The sequence below is a fragment of the Equus quagga genome, chromosome 2 (assembly GCF_021613505.1).
Source record: "Equus quagga isolate Etosha38 chromosome 2, UCLA_HA_Equagga_1.0, whole genome shotgun sequence".
NCBI lineage: Eukaryota > Metazoa > Chordata > Mammalia > Perissodactyla > Equidae > Equus > Equus quagga.
This window is the reverse complement of record NC_060268.1, coordinates 79,380,087-79,397,876: the sequence shown is the minus strand read 5'-3', so window position 1 is coordinate 79,397,876 and position 17,790 is coordinate 79,380,087. Positions and strand designations below refer to the sequence as shown.

General features: G+C 47.1%; 1 protein-coding gene across 1 annotated transcript in view; it reads right to left on the bottom strand.

Moving 5' to 3' along the window:
• The window catches only part of PCSK6 (proprotein convertase subtilisin/kexin type 6), a 225,301-nt gene that overhangs the window by 118,296 nt on the left and 89,215 nt on the right, over positions 1–17,790 (bottom strand). The window contains exon 6 of the mRNA XM_046652769.1: positions 11,676–11,780. Within this exon, the coding sequence (XP_046508725.1) occupies positions 11,676–11,780 (105 nt within the window). The remainder of the gene's footprint in view (positions 1–11,675; positions 11,781–17,790) is intronic.

Below are 17,790 nucleotides of genomic sequence, written 5' to 3'. Positions count from 1 at the left end.
GGAAAGCATGCTGCCAGAAGCCACAACATAATCCCCTGGTGAGATGAAAGAGTGTGGGCATCCTGGCCCCTAATCGAGCTGGGCTCTGGGTAAAAACCCATCGTTAACACACAGTTCTGGGGGTGGGCAGGGATAGCATGGGGTTCGCAGCACAGTTTGGGGCTCTTCCTCTGGTGTGGTCTCGGGGGCAGCCCTCTCCCCTATGACAGGTCATTATAAGTCTCTGACGGCCACCGAGGCACTGCTAGGCTAAAGGAACTAAAGATAATAAATTATTCGCCAGGCCTGGGGCCTTCTGGGCACAGACCCTATGGAGATGGAATCACAGGTGACCTCACAGACACAGAGGCTGATTCAGCCAGTGGTCACTTGGTCTGGGCCTGCTTCCCATTTCCCTTCTCGGGGCTCCAGTCACTACCTTACTTCTCACTCAACCCCCGGAAAGTACAAGGAGTTCCTGCCATTTGCCAGGTCTACCTGTCCTGTTTCTCTGGATAGAAGCTCTGCTTCAGATACCCCTCAGGTTGGAACCCATGAGCCACCTGGACTCTCTGGGAAGGTCAGAGGTGCTGATGACCCAAAGCCAAGCGACTGACACTTTAGCTATCCCACCAAACAGTATCTGCACCTGTCCTTAATAAAGGGGTACCCTCGCATAGGCATGCCCAAGGGTTTTCATTCATGAATTGTGATGCTATTTATGATAAAGGAATACACAGCTTAGGATCTCTAAGGATGTGTCACTCACGGAATTGATTCTGCTGCAGAACTTGCAAACAAAGGGTGAAATGGTGAGTCGGTGATAACGGTGGAAGTCAAGGCTGGGAGGGAGGCTTAACCGTGACTATTTTCTCTTATGCATGCAATTCTCTTTGTTAGAAAAAGCAATGGAAGATTCTTTCTAAGATTTAAAACATTCTTCCTCTTCTGAGAGGGCTAGTACAAATGGGAATTCATAATATTTCTCTGGCAGTTCACCTGGATTGTCACTTTACACTGAAGCTTCCATCACGGTCTTTTCTACGGGAGATGTTCAGACCTTCTCTTGGTCAAAAATGCACGGGAAAGCACAGCAGCACACAGTTATCCATCTTTCACAGTCACAGACACATAGCTCGGAAAATAAGTCCTCAACCCAAGTAAGCCTGCAAATGAGTGAGCCAGGGGCAAACTAAAATACGTTTTGCGGCTATGTATGGTAAGAATTGAATTCTTATGGAGGGTCCGCAACCTTTTTATGAAGAGAATTGACTACTTTTCAAAACCTTCAGATCACTGGATTGAAGGAAGGGGAAATATTACTGACAAGAAAGTTCCTGCTCACTCTACTTCATTCTCTGCAGGTTTTGTAGTGGGTTAAATGGTGGCCTCCCAAAAGCTATGTCCACGCAGAACCTGTGAATGTGACCTTATTTGGAAAAAGGGTCTTTGCAGACGTAAAGTTAAGGATCACAAGATGAGATCATCCTGGATGATTTGGGTGTGCCCTAAATCCAATGACAAGTGTCCTTATAACAGAAAGGCAGAGGGAGATTGGAGACACAGGAAGGAGATGGCCTTCTGAAGACAGAGACAGGTTGGAGCGATGCAGCCACACACCAAGGCATGCCTGGGACCACCAAAAGCTGGAAGAGGCAAGGAAGGATTCTCCCCTAGAGACCTCAGAGGGACCACCACCCCAGTGACACCTTGATTTCAGACTTCGGTACTCCAGCACCGTCAGACAACAAATCTACATTGTTTTAAGGCACCCAGTTTGTGGTCCCTTGGAGACAAACACAGTTTTAAATCATGGCCTCAATCAGGGTTGAGATTTCAAACGTTTAAGAATCCATGAGGCTATCCTGCCAAAGGAGGATCTGGAAGCCAGCTTTAGAAGCTTGGCCAGGTCTCGCCTCTAGTTGCTGGTGATGAGAATACACAGGATCCCAGATGAGAATACACAGGATCCCAGAGGAGGGGCCATGGCGGCTGAGGCTGTAGGGAGGTGCCCTGGGGTGGGGGAGAGGAGGGTCGACGCAGCAGCTCTTTACCAATGTTTTAAAAACTGGAACAGCCAACCTGGCGTACCCACTAGTGCCAGATCTGGCTAGAACCACCACCCACACGGCCCTGTAGCTCCCATCCCAACCACTCTCTCCTCTGCACATAGCCAGGCACTGCACACCTCTCCCCGCTGCCATCTCAAATTAATGGTGTCCCAAAGTGAGTCCTGCTCCCGACCCAGGTCCCACTCATCCTCCTGCCTCTCTTATATAACTCAGCAGCACTAAAACCCACCTATTCCCCAAGTCAGAACAAAGCAGGACTCTTCTCCAACCCTAGTGTCTCACATTCAGTCTCCCTGAAGTGTCAGGATCCCATCCTCGCCATTTATCACCATGGCCACCATTCCCTTGTCTCTGGATGGTCATGTCACTGTTGGGGTATCCCTGCCACATGACAACGCATGATGCAAATCTGACTGCCTGCACCCCACGCTACCCACAAGGCCCTCTCCAACCTGGTCTTCTGCCTCCACACCCAGCAGGGCTGAGCTCTTACAGTGTCCTGCAGGCTGGGCTGTGTCCTGGCTCTGTGCCTTCTGACTGGAATGCCCTTCCTCCTCTCCACTGGGCCAACTTTACTTGTATTCATCTTTTAACCCTCACCACCCTGGAACTAGACATCCAGGCTCGCCAGGGTGGGGGCCCCCCTCCGAGCTCCTATGCCACCCTGCATGTATCTTTACCACCGCCTTTACCCTAATACATGGACACTATTTGTGTAGAGGCCCGCCTTTCCCCTCAGAGGGAGGGATGCGTCTCAGTCATCCTTGTTTCTCCAGCTCTTAGAAAACGCCTGCCCTGTAACAGGTACTTGCTTAGCAAAGATTTGTTGGACCAAACTATTATCCTCTTTCTTAAAGAAAAGGCAAATTGAAAACTGATGCTGGATGAATGAATGCAAAGTTAGGTGTGTCTCAGCCAGAGGCTGAGGGTCTGTCCTGCACCTTGCTCCTCCAGCACTGGCTGCAGTCTGCGACTGGATGGATGTGAGGGTTAGTCTGATTACCTTCCACTCCGCAGTGGCCTGTACGCTCCAGGCGGGCGGAGCTGTGTTTTGAGCACCACACTATTTCAGTGTGCCAGGCAATGCACAGCATACAGTAGGAGCTCATTAAATGTTTCTCGAGCTAAGGGATGAAGTTAAATGAATACACTTCAGCTTACAAGTTATTACAAATACGTAATAACCACAAACAGACTTTTAAAACATACTTCAGAGTAGAAGATTCGATTGAGTCCTAACAACCACCAGATGACCTTTGTCGACTTTTTGTGGAAGACCAACCATAAGTGATTTTGGGCAAGAGCAAAGTTTGCCAAATGCCACTTCTAGCACAAACACAAGTCATATCTCTTAGCAAGTCAGATAAAGGGCCTTGATTTCTTCAAAGTCATATTTTGAAGCTGGAACTTCACTCTGAGTCTTTTCGATTCATCCATTTTTATTTGTACATTTCCTGCTAAACATGCATGCATTTGTCAAGGGAGGTTATTTGCTCTGGAGAAGAGAACTCTAATCATAATCTTCTCACGATTATGTGAACAGCAACACTTTCTCTCTTTTAGGGCATGTCCACTCCAGCTTTCCTCTTGAGAAGTCAAATTAAAATTAGGCATCTGTTGAATGTCATTCTGTAGAGAAGATGAGGTAAAATGTAAAGATGCTATAAAGAGGTGACACTGATGAGCAGGATCCCACCAGGTGGCCTGCGACATCATGGGTTACCACGGCTCCTGAGGAGGAAAAATGTCCAGTGTCATTTGGGCAGGCGTGCCCAATGCAGCCTGGCCACATCCTCTCTACTGTGGGCCCCAGGCACGCTGCCCGACCAAAAGCTGGCCTGGCACATCGGGCCCAGGTGTGAAGAGTGACAAAGCAGGTTGTTTGGTTGCTTCCTCCCATGAGAGAGCCTGAAAGCCCACCTGTGTCCCACCCATAGCCACCACTTGCCTATGCCCTGCCTTAAAGCCCTTGTTTGCTCACAGTGGCACCGCTGTGGCTCACAAAGCCCCAGGAAGTTGGCAGGAGCTGGAGATACTAACGGGGGCTCCAGAGTCTTTGCTCCCAGATGGAGCTAGCAACAAAGGCCATTCACAGAATCCTTGCTCCTACAAGTCCCCATTACTCAAGGGAAAAGGATGCATTTAAATTAAGCTGCTAAACTTCCTTAAAGTACCCACTGGCTTGGTTGTTGAGAGTTAATTCTATATAGGTCTGTATTCCATGCACAGTTGTATCTAGAGCAAGGGACACAGCTCCTGCCAGCTCTCCCTTCTCCTTTTCCCTTGGCATCATCACAGTGAAGCACACTTTATTGGAATTACAGAAGGACAAGGGGAATTCCCTCTACTGGTAGCTTGCGAGTAAGCCAACTCTGACTGCAGACCAGGCAAAGCAGTGGAAGAAGTCAGAGGCCAGACCTCCCATGTCCAGGTGCCACCAAATCCTAAGGCCTCCTCCCGGAGAGAACAGTAGCACCAGGAGTACTGTAGAAGGTAAGCCTCTGGCTCACTCTCTCTGTGGGAGGCTGTGTAGCCCGCTTGGGCTGTAAAGGGAGGAGGGTCAGATCAGCCCATTTCTGAAATCTCTCACACTCAATTGTCTGTGATGCTTAGATCTCGACTCCCACCAACACTGACTGCTCTCAGCACCTTGCTGGGCCAATTTTCAACCAGCTGAAAAGCCAAGAGAGAAGCTAACTCACCAAGTGGTGAATTCAAACAAAGAAAAATGATCTCCCCTAACAAGTGTGTGTCACATTACAGTTTACAAGGTGGTCTTTCCCTCATGACAGGCAATGGTTAATGCATGTATGAAATGAGTGGGGAGCCAAGCTGGGGACGTCTTTCTCCAGAGCTCAGGGCCCCTCAAAGAATTGAAGGACAGGCTTAAGTCCTAGAAAACCCCAGAAGCTGTATGCAAAGTGGCGTGGCACGAACATATGATTTCTCTTTTCCTCTGCAGAGAGGGAGGGTCCACAACGTTCATCAGCTTTTCAAAGGGGCCTGTGGTCCCAAAATGGTTAAGAACCACTGAACTATGCTAGGCTCCTGCAGGTAGAAAGTGGATCAGGGCCTTCCGTGTAAGGAATTGATAGGACTGCACCTGTCTTCCTGGGGGGCAGAGGGGACCAGCTCCACAGCAAGTGATAGTTGAATGGCCTCATTAGAGCCTGTCTCAGTGAGACACCCATGCTCACCCGAGGGTGTCACCTTAGGGTGGGGGGGATGCTGGGCCACTAGGGCAACCACTCAGCTAAAAACTCATGAGCCAGGGTAGCAGGGGAGAGGAAGGAGAAAAAAATCTAAAAGTATAAAAGGTAAATTAAAAAAGTAACAGATATTCTAACTCAGCCTAGACACCCAGTACCCTCCTCTCCCCATGCCATGGAAGCAACTGGGAACCCAGCCCTGTCTCCACTTCCTCATCTACAGCCACAATTGAAACAATGTATAGGCCATTTCTCAAACTCTTTCCATCAAAGCCGAACTACATGAGCCGAACTATATAACCACTGCTTGATATCAGTGAGAGATGACAGTACTCACTCTGCCAATTTTGGAAATGGGACAGTGGGTGTGAAAGTACTTTGGGAAATTAGGTCTATTCATTCATTTGTAAGTTAATTCTTACTTCGCTGAAAGGAAAGAGAAGGTACCCGTGCCCCCACCTTGCTTATCTCCCATCACCACTGGTGGACAGTGGGGCAGGCAGCTAGAGCCCAGCTCCCCCATGTTCACCAATCTGACACTGGTCAATATGTCCAGTATCCAGCCATTGTGAGTGCTTCTGTCATTTTAGGCTTTAGCAATATAGGATTCAGCATGATTAATTTAGGGTCTTCGTCAGAATTTAACCAAGGCAGGCCACAATTTGCTTCTAAAGTAGTTACTATAAAAAGAAATTGATAATCAAAGGATAAGAGCTATAACTTGCTTATGGGAACCTACTCTGTGAAAATTGAGATACGCTTCAAAAAACATTTACTAAGCATCTGTCTACTATTTACTGGGTAGTCTGTTGGACCAGAAAAGGAGTAAAACAACTGAGATGTGGCCTTGGCCCCGGAGAACTTTATAATCCACTGGCAAGAGATGGGCTTGCACGCTTCGAACTACAACATTTTCTCCGCCAGTGTACCCGCAGCCCAGGTCAGCTCACTTTCCCATCGCCTCTGTTGGGTTCTGGAGAAGTGAACGCTCTCCCCGACATCACACTCCAGGCCTCCTGGGAACCATGTGCGGCTCCCTCCAGCCCCGTCCCCACCACTTACCCAAGCAAACTAAACTACTCATTGTTCCCACCAAGCCTGCTGTGTGCTCCTACTCCTGGACCTGCCATCTTGGCACTATTTCCAAAGTGGCCAGGAAAGAGATGTTGTAAGAACAAAAGGGAGGGGGCCTGTGGTCAGAAACATCTGAGAGCTGCCAAACTAGACAGGCTTCTTTACGGTTCTCAGGTGTGCTGGGCACCTCAGAGAGGAGGGACGGTCCACGTTCTCCTATGTCCACGTAACCACTAAACCCTTTAGGACGGTGCATCTTCTGTGGTGGTGGTCAGCTTGGGCCGAGTGCTGGGTGCAGAGCCCCCTGCCTGGACTCTGTCTGGCCCTGCCACTTCTGTACTCAAGTGTCGTGCTGGGACAGGGACAGTAAGCTAAACACACACGATCCCTCCACTCCTGGAGTCCAGTGGGGAAGACAGATGCTAATGGAATAATCCCACAAATTTAGGACATAAAAATACTACTGCCAGGAAGAGCAAGTCAAGTCGGAGGACTCTGAGCCAGCTTCCTGGTGTCAGGGACACGTGAGCTGAAATGGGAGGGTGAGGTCTTAGGGAGACACAGTGTGGGGAGGCAGTCTATGCAAAGGCTGTGCAGGGGGAAAGAGCGAATGTCATCTGAGGAGGACTCTAAAGGCTCCAGGGGCCACAGGGAGGCCAGACCAAAGAGGCCTGGGTAGGACATCCCAAAGGGCAGTGGCACCATCACACATGTATTTCCTAGGCTCTCCCAGGAGGATGGAGAGTAGACTGGGTGAGGCAAGAAAGACCACATTAGGCCAGTGAGGAGGGCAGTACAGTGGTCCAGGCGAGAGAAGACAGGAGCTTGGCCTAGGGCAGGGGTGCAGGTGGGGATATAAGACACGGGCAGGGCGGAATTGTGCAGGAGGTGGAGCAAGGGTGGGTGAGAGATGCTGCTGCGCGGGCCGTGGAATGCAGACGGCACTTCTCTCTGAGACAGAGGTAGGGTCTGTTGGGTTTGGGGCATGCTGACTTTGAGATGTCCAGGAGGCATCTAAATGCAAGTATCGGGCATACCAGTGAAATAATAAAGTGCCATCTTTTAAACTATAGTTTCAAATTCTAACATTTTACCAATTCATAGTAGCCATTCCACTAGACCCTGCAGAGTTGTGCTCAAAACGTGAAGAGACAGCTGGAGATTTCTCCTGTGCCCACGTGAGCAAATCCATTGGGCCCCAGGCGGCAGCCCACCCCTGCCCCCAGCCCATTGTGCAGTTCATCAACCCCGGGATCACTCTGGTCACTTACTGTCGATGTGCTTGTATTTGCCAGGAACTTTTTGTTTGTTTGTACTTCGAATGGCTCTAGCACACAGAACTGTCAGATAAAATTCCATCTGTGGTTAATGGAAAGATCTGCTTCAACGTTGCATCACTGCTGGAAAGAAACCTGAGCTTTGATTAAACTCTGGGGGCAAAGTCCCAACCTACAAACCAGAATGCCGACTCTGGTCCTGGAAACCATTTTCCAACTTCTGAGCTTTAAAGCACTGAACTGAAGTCTCAAACTGAGGGCTCCCACCGTCCCGGAAGGAGCCTCCGAGGGCCTCGCTAATAACATCTTTATCCCACCATTTCCGTCATCAATCTGGCTGAGAACTGAAGGGCAGGGAAGGGCTGAACCAGAGTCATCATACTAAAATGTAAGGGCTGGAAGATGCAGGCAGCAATGCGAACTATACGCCAGCTTGGAACATAATCAGAACAAGTAATTTAAAAAAAATTTGTGAGCCCTTACAGCTATTGGTGGATGCTTCTGTAACATCCACCCTTCTCCAGACTTTTGGCAAAAGAACAAGTTAAAAACAAATGCTTTCAGTTTGCTTAAATGACAGCCCTTGGAAAAACCCAGTGACTGATAGTGTGCGCACTGAGAACAGTCGGGCCGTTCTCCCAAGGAGGGCTGATCAAGAAAGCACTTCAAGCAAAAGGGCCCTTTTCAAAGACGGGCAAAAAACATCAAGTAAAGGTAATTAAGACTGTAAAGAAAACGACCTCACAATTCTGGTACGGGATCAGTGCAAGACACTTACTAAATGTGTGTGCGCACCCACATGACTACAGAAGTCTTCAACCTTCCCTCCCCACATGTGTTTTGTTTTGTTTTGTTTTGTTTTAACAAATATACACTCCATCAGCTTTATGTGAGGTAGGGGTGGACTGTAAATTCCATCACTATCAAAGCACTTTTATACAATATGAAGTGGAGCTAACTAAAATAAAATACCATCTGTATTCGATCAAACTTTATCCTAAGCCCTATAACATTCATTTCCAGTTTGGTCATTCAAATACAATAGCAACTCCACATTCCATGGTCTCTGAATAATACTAAATCATCTTTTCCTTTTCTTAATAATATTAATTACACAACTCCCCAAATGCTAAGGTGTTGCAAAAAATGCTTTGCTAATGTAGGAAAACGTTCTCATGCACTGCAGGAAAAGATAGCATTAAATACTTCGGTAAAACAGATAATTTTGCCCAATATTTAATCGGAATGACTAGGCAGAGTAAATATTAGTCAGACTGACAGCTGATTGATTTGGTTTGCATTAAAACTAGACTGATTTAGACAGAGGTATTTCAGTTGCGACTCTGAATTCATAATCGGTTCTGATGTCTATATACTTTACCCGGGGCTAAAAATTTAATGAGAACCGTGAGAAACAATCAGCCAATCATGTGGAAGTCACAGGCAGGGTGGAACGCACAGGCTGTTTACCTTCTCGCTCTTTCTTCTTTATTGGCAGGATGCTTTGATAGCAGCCCTGCCAGGAGCTTATTAAGAAGCTCTTTATAAAAGGGATTTTTACTTGAAAAAACTTAACTGCATAGCCTTTGCCTAAGAAATCTATCCTTCTTTCACTTTCCTTCAAGGACACAAGTGATAACTGGGAATATTTTGCCCTCAGATGCAAGCTCAATACAGTGCCTTAAACACACCTAAAATGAATGCACCCAGTACCCCAGATGCTGCAGAGGAGGCATGTCTGGGGCACTCCCACCCCACAGGACTCAAGCCCGCCCAGAATCCATCTCTGCCGCCTCCTGCCATCTCACGCCCAGGCTCCTGTGCCCCTGGAGCTCGCCCAAGGCAGAGACCCGCGGGGGGAGGGGGGGCATCTCTACAACCCTCAGGGCACAGGGCCTCACACCCAGCAGGTGCACAATTAATATTTTTGGAAGGCAGAGAAGAGGAGTTGAGTTGAATATCTTTAAAAGTTTTAAAATTTAGTCACTAAAAATGTGATATAAAGATGTCTACAAAATAAACTTGTCTACCAAACACAGGTCAAGTCTCCTATTTTGACTCTGCCTGAGTTCTAACGACCAAAAGACAGCTTAATTCTCAGAAGCCCCCGTGGAAAGGGGACCAGGAAATTCACAGTCCCATTATCATCTCACTGCATGCCTATGTTGGGGGACAGGCCCCCTCCCCAGGCAAACAGCTTGCCCCTCATTGTAACTATCTGTGTGGTAACAATTTAATAATTCCGAAGCCTTCAGATGAAGAACAACCATGTCGTCTTCACAAGAGAGATGATGCTTAAAGTGAAATCGTGGAGGGGCACTGTGGCAACTCTCTTCCTGGCTTAGAAATTTCCTCACATGTTGACAGGTGATGGACACTGTGGACCTCAGCCCCCACGTGCAGCCTCACCGAACCCACGTTTCTTTGGTGATCAGTCTGTGCACTCTGCACACAGCACCCCTTCCACTCAGGTTTACACTGATTCAGGCATCGGGTCTGCTTGCCCTTCTTCAACTGCCGCATCAGTGGGAATGGGCAACCATGCTCTGGCTTGGCTTCTGAGAGGAAAAGAAATATAACCGCCCCTTTGAAAAGCATTCCTTCAAGTTCCATGGTGTGAACAAGGTAGGTGTAATCATAGCCCCATATGATCAGGTGATGTATGTATGAAGTATGTTCAAGTGCCCAAGCACATAGTAATCCCTTAACAAACATTAAATTCCTTTCCCTAAGAGGGAATAATGAGATTAGCATAATGTTTTTTATTTATCTCCCTCTATCTACCCACCCACCCATCCATCCACCTACTCATAAATTAAATTCAGAAACATATACAAGACATGTCTGCCTTGTCACAGCCTAATTACATGAATGAGTTCCATGGGGACCAGTTTCTAATACGCTTGACATCAGACCTCCACAAAGTGACGCCCCGGAGACAGGTGTTTCAAGTCCAGTGCCCAGCGATAAACCGTCTCCCCTACCAGCCCCAGCTCAGTCAATACAATAGGAGCCATGATGGTTACTGGGGTGCCTTGGGAAAACACCAAGAACCCATTCCTCCACGGAAACTTTATTATAAATATTCTCTGGGATTAGCAGAAATAGTTTCATGTGCCAGTTTGGGAGCCCAAACTGACATTTAGCACACTGCTTTAAGAGAAGGCGATGTCCATGTTCTAAAAGTATGATTTATCAAGGGCTACGTTTCTTTGTTGGGGCTGCTATTACTTCTTATGTGAACTTCATTTCATCCCCTTGTGATATATCACAGATTTTTCTATTTACTCCCTCGTTTTCTGTCAGCCCCACCACCCACTTCAACGGTCCTTCTGTGGACAGAGCTTGACACACAGCAGGTATTCCAAAATCATCTCTTGAGTGAATGAAGTCATCGGAGGCTCACCTGACCATCTTAAGTTTTTAATTTCACCAAGTAACGGTTAACTGATGCTTGTCAAATATTAGTCTCAAACTTATGCAGAAAGGAAGTATAATAACCACCCAATAAGTATGAGATATATTAAAACTTAATATGTTAGCTTCTTTGCAAATTACATTTGTTTTAATCTCAAAGATCACATGAATTTTTATGGAAAAAAGGTTATACTTACTGCCTAAGTTTTTAAATTCACAGTAGCCACTAAGACATGTGTTTTGATAACCACAAACACATCCATCTGCCTAATCTTTAATTTTATTAAAACGCTAGCTTGAATTGCCTAGTCTTTTTGCCTTTATGGGTAAGAGTCACATATTTATCTCCTCTAATTACTGTGTATTTTGTTGATTTTTAAAGATTCAAAATACCAACAGATCTATAGTCATTTGATTGTTGCTTCAAACTCAAGTTAAGAATTTAAATTCTCGGCTCTAACAAGGGACCTAAACATTTGGAGCATTCAGATAGTCTGAAATGTAGCCACACATCTGACTTGTTTTATTCAAGGTGAAAATGGAAAACTAACGGCTATCTAGAATCACATTAAAATCCAGACTCAGGCATTTTCAGAATCACAGACCCAAACAGAAAGCAAAAAACACCTTAGGAAAGTATCCTGTACCTGGGGGTCCATTCTGAGGAAGGTGTGAGGGCCTCTGCTACTCACGGTTGACCTTTTAAAGGTTTTGCTATGGTAAAAATGGTAGTAATTTTCCAGGTTTCCAATCTGTAAAACAAGAAACAGGATATTATCAGTTAATACAGTCTTATAAACAGCTTCAAAAATCCTCCATCCCACAAAAATCTTCCCTTTCTCTGAGAGGTCCACGCTGCTCCCCAAGGACACACGCCCTCCATTATGCTTCCCACTCGTGGCTCTGGCAGACATGCACTGTTTATGAACGTGAAGGTGGATTTAGATATTCCTTCTTGGGTAAATAACACTAGGTAGTATTTCCGAAGAAGCACACACTCCACCAAATCCTGCAGGAAGTTCCTATCGTTTAAAGTTTGTACTATCTTGGCCAAGTTTTTTAGACATGAATTAGTGTTCATTTAGGGTCAAGCATCCCTGAAGTAGCTAAGTTGGTGTCAAGTCAGGTCTACCACAAAATATTCATTTATAAACAAACTCCATCCTCTCCCCCGACGGGTAAACTGAAATATCTAAGAATGAACATTCGTTCTCAAGCGCAACAAGAGAGCCAAAGAAAACACAAGGATCCATCTGCTTGGGGATTGTAAAAGGTCAGATGAGAACATCCAAACCCCCCGGGCGTCCCAATTTTCTGCCAGAGGCAGTTTGTCAGGACAGATTTCAGCTTGAGGCTGGATGGAGCCTAGAGAAAAGATGTGGCCTTCAGGCCAGGCTGGCCCTCCCTGTAGCACTGACTTGTCCTCATGTCTGATGACCTGTGAGCATTGGGTCATTGTTCTCAGAAGACCTGATTCTTGTTCTAACTTTCTGGTTGTTGAAAATACCTGGTTGGTGACTATCCTTGAAAGACGAGCTTTATAAATGAAGATGGACACAATGTTATATAGACTCTCACGTCACCCTTCTAAGGCTAAACCATCCTAGTTTCTTTTCCTGCATCTGATTAAAGGGCGACTTTAAGACAAACTGTCTTCTAGAGCAGTTATATTTGGTGATTACAAGCACGGGTTCTCAGTCAGATAAACCTGGTTCAAACTCTGCCCACTCCCTTCACCACCACCACTGGCCGTGTGCTCTGGGGCAAGGACATTCACCTCCCACAAATCTTGATTCCTTATGTGTAAAATGGGGATAAAACCACTCACCCCTGGGAGTTGTTTAAGTAGGACTAAAGTCTACCCAATTCACACAACCTTTGGCTGCCTCCACCTCACTCACAGCCATTTGGCCTGCTATGACCTGAGCCCAGTAGAGACGACCAGCTCTGGCAGAGACCAGGAGGGATGTAGATGCTCTCAGTGGCTATTTCCACATCTTTCTACAGGAAGATAAAGCAGGTATTTATGACTTCAGCCTCTTTAGGTATGTACCACCTTCAGCCCTCATGTCTAGCAGTCCTGGCAGTCTGGCTGCCTCCTGTTCTTGGGTTTCAGGAGACACCTCTCTGTCCTTGAAATAAAGAACCTCCTTTTTCACTTAAGCTTTCTCCAGTGTGCTTCTGCTGCTTACAACCAGAGAACATGGAATACTTGACAGTCATGAGGATTAAAGAGGTATCATCTGTATCCTGCCTGATTTAGTGCCTAGAGCCTAGTGGATGCTCTACACATGCTGATGGGATTGGGAGCTGGGATTCCCTGGTTCCTCTCCTCGGTTCCTCCATGCCCCTCACCAGGTGCAGGATGCTATAGATTTTGGCCAAATCTGAGTCTGCACCCTAACTCGACCCCTTCCTGTGAGGTAATCTGGGCTTAAGACCCTCTCTGAGTCTTAGCTTCCTTATAAAAATAATAGCTGTTACCTTGAAGGGTTGCTTCAAGACTTAAATTATATACGTGTGTGTGTGTGTGTGTGTGTGTATGTGTGTATAAAGAGCTAACAGAGCACCTGGCAGGTAGTAAGCGCCCGATAAATGGTTTTCTGCAATTACGACTCTCAGTTCATCTTCTACCATCATAAACCTCATTATTTCTATCCTATTTTGCACAAAAGCACTTTTATTTCTCCTCCTACAGATAAGTCACCTTGTTCACTTCCTCAACAAAGTTACTTGCTACATATGTCAAAAGGCTCCTCCTGAAGCAGGCCAGGGATGTCATTTAGCAACAGAGGGAATCATGGAGTCTTCACTTACAGCCGTGTTTAATCAGTGTGTTTGCTTATAAGCTGCCACCATCCAGGGGAGATGTTTCACAACTTTTGGTCTGTTAATTCTGGGCATTCAAGTCAATTCCCATTCAGGGATGTGGAAAAACCAAGAGTTGAATCAAATATGCTGGCAAGGGGATGGATAATTGCAGAGCTGCTGACCCTAAGCAGGCCCACGTCAGGGTGGCTCTGGGAGCCATTCAGGGCAGCACCTGGCCTTAGGGCAGCCAATCCAGGCTAGAGGCAGCCAACCCTCTCTTGAAAGGCCAGTCCAAAGGCCATCTAACCCCCTACCTCTGGGTCACTATAACCATCGTTAGCAATGGCTCAAAGGGCCTAAGCTAATGGGAGTTGTTCTCCTTGAGCAATCCAAGGAAAGAACAGATGGCCCCTACAGTGCTGACCAGGCAAGCCGTCCCCAGGGGCAGCAGTGGCCAGTGCCACATTTTTTGGAAACATGTCCAACTGAGCATGAGGACTGAGGGTCTGGGGAGGGCTACTCTCAATGCAAGGGAGAAGGGGACACCAGCCATGGCTGCCCTCCTGTCCCTACAAAGCCAGCTGCAGAAGAAGCCGGAATCTGATTCAGGAAAAAAAGGGTGAGGGAGTCAGGTCATTGATTGTTCACAAATCTGAAAGTGACCCCAAAGGTCCTTCTGAGATTCTGTACATCTCCCTCCACCCTCGGGGTCCTTATGGAGGGGGCTGAGGGGAGGGGAGCAGCCACATTCCTTCCTCGTGACCAAAGATTTGCGAGTCAGGCAAACTCTAGGCCAGATAGTCTGATTCAGGGCATGGGACAGAAAGGGTTGCCTGACACTGGAATTACCACAAGGGTAAGAAAAGGAATGAGGGAGGGAGGAAGGGCTCAGATCCCCGGGAGGGGTCTAGACCCTCTTCCAAGGCACCGGGGGCCACAGTCACTGCGAGAGGCCCTTCCTCCCTAGGGCTCAGGCACTGTGCACAGACTGCATTAATAGGATGCCCCCCAAGTGAGGGCTGTCCTCCCAAAACCTGTGTATATGCTGTGGTTAATAAAATACTAATTCATCCAGAGCGGGGTTGGCAAATTACGGGCCAAATCGGATTCACCTCCTGTTTTTTTACTTCAATTTTTTTTAACCGTGGTGAAGTACACATAAGATTTACCATTTCAACAATTTCTAAATGTACTTCAGTGGCATTGAGTACATTCACAATGTTGTGCAGCCATCACCACCATCCCCCTCCAGAACCTTTTTCATCTTCTTAAACTGAAACTCCATCCCCACTAAACACTAACTCCCCATTCCCGCCTCCTTCCAGCCCCTGGCCACCATCATTCTACTTTTTGTCCCTGTGAATTTGATGACTCTAGATACCATAGGATATTTGCCCTTTTGTGACTGGCTTATTTCACTTAACATGATGTCCTCCAGGTTCATCCATATTATACCATGTGTCAGAATTTCCTTCCTTTTCAAGGCTGAATAATATTCCCTTGTTTGTAATATACACCACATTTTGTTTATCCACTCATCTATGAATGGACACAGGTTACTTTTGGCTATTGTGAATAATTCTGCTATGAACGTTGGTGTACAAATATCTGTTCAAGCCCCTGCGTTCAATTTTTTTGGGTGTATAAAAAACACCACCTGTTTTTATACATAAAGCTTTATGGGCACACAGCCACACCCATTCATTTACCTACTGTCCACAGCTGCTTTCACACAATGATGGCAGAGTTGCATACTTGCTACAGAGACCCTCCGGCCCACAAGCCTAAAACATTTCATAGGTGGACTTTACAGAAAAAGTTTGCCAACCTGTGATTTACAGCATTTGCTGCTGAGCACGTTTTGGGAGTCCACTGAAGTCTCCGCTGTTGAACACGGCTCAAAGGTTGGGGACTACCAGTCCATACGCTGAGGGACTCTGCTTCGAAAGGCAGGTGCAGCTGCAATCCCAGCACGGCAGCATCTCACTGAGTCATTGGGCTGTCCTTTCTCCAGGAAGCCTCCTTGTCAGATGCCCCGGGAGGACACTCCCTCTGTACCCACCCTGTACTGCCCTTTGCCACAGCTCTCCCCCGGCATCAGGCATGGGTCAGGAAGGTGAGGTTTTCATCAGGGGCAAAGGGTCAGAAGGGATCAAGGGGTGGCAGAGCAGGAGGCGGACACACCTGACTGCATGTGGAACACAGCCCAGCAAAAGTCACTCTGGCCCAGATGGTGTGCTATTTACGACGTAGCTGTTTCCTGCTCCCCCCGCCTCCCACCCCATCTAAGCCCTTCTCAGGTTCTCATCTTACCCCCACAGCAGAGTCAACCCCAGTTATGCCCCTCCCAACTTGGGGAGCTGCTCCTCAAGATCTCTGGGTGCCTTCATGAGGTAAGAGGACAGGATGGCAGGCTGGGAAGCCCCCAGTCTCATGTAAGGTCACTCGTGGGGTCACAGCCACTGGCCTGGTTAAACACGAGGGACACCTGACAGACCTCTGGCCCTGACTCACAGAGAAGCACATGGGCAAGAACCACAGAGATGGTTCCATTTTACAGAGGGGAAGACTGAGGCCCAGGGAGGTTAAACCCAATGTTATACTCAAAGGCTCCCGATTCCTGAACCGGCAATCTGCCCACAGACAAACAGGTGTCAGATGACACACAGATACACAATTAGGGTTTAGGATTATTGAAACACTGTTGGATACAACTTCAGTGTCAACTGACAAAAGCTGGAATCATAAAAATAGATAGAAAAGTGGGGGCAACATAAAGACTGTTTAAATTCAAAGTAAACTCCATAGGAAAGATCCTTATTTTTACTTGCCGTCTGCATTAATATTAGAGTAGGTGCTCCTCCCTTGGCCACGGCCCGGGCAGCATTGACACCAGGCCTCACTGCTCCTGTGGTCACCACTCCCGTGCTCTGCGCACCACTTCTCACGCCAGTGTCTAGGCAGCCTGTCTTTATAAACACGGGGACCAGTGGCTTCAACAGAATACCACTGTTTGAGGGCCCTGGCAGCTTCCTCTCCCTTCCCCTCCTTGAGAATGGAAGAGAAACTCCCCCTATCATCCCAGGCTGCCTACCAGTCCTGCTCAACTCTGAGCCTTTCCAGCACCTCAGTCTGCTCTTCATCAACGAGTCTGACCTCTGGTCTGCGAGGTGTTCTTTTTTAAAGTCACAACATAAAACTTCAATATGTTCTTCTTCCCTTTCTTTCCATCGTATTTGCACAATGCATTAATTAGAGCCAGTCTTTTAGTACATCATCCAAGAAAATGACAATCTGCTGAATATGTAATGCTCATGTCTCTTCACTCAACACTGATATGTAATTATACACATTAGTTGATAAAATTGGTAACATCATTAAAACATCATTAAAAATCATGCTAAATGTTCTTGGTCAGAACGTTGGAAGAAATGAGATCAAAGCACCCACAGTGAAGAGAGTTGAACGCAGTTTCTCTGTAACAGGATACTCTACTAGACATTTAAAAAAAATCTAGGGGGGCCAGACCCATGGCCGAGTGGTTAAGTTTGCTCTGCTTCAGTGGCCCAGGGTTTTGCTGGCCCAGATCCTGGGCGCGGACACGGCACCACACATCAGGCCATGCTGAGGTGGCAGAGGTCCCACATAGCAGAGCCAGAAGGGCCTACAGCTAGAATCTACAACTGTGTATTGGGGGCATCGAGGAGAAGAAGAAGAAAAAAAGAAGATTGGCAACGGATGTTAGCTCAGATATCAAAAAAAAAATCTAGATAATACACACACATAGTACAAAATGTGGACATGACAAAAGGGTATAGAGTTAGTAGGGACAGCAATTCCCCCTCCTTCTCCTGTCTCCAGCCACTGGGGCCCCCAACTTTACTCTTTACATCGCAAGAGCAGCTGAGGCTTGCCGGGAGCACACCCCATCTGGGCAGCAAGCTAAGAGTT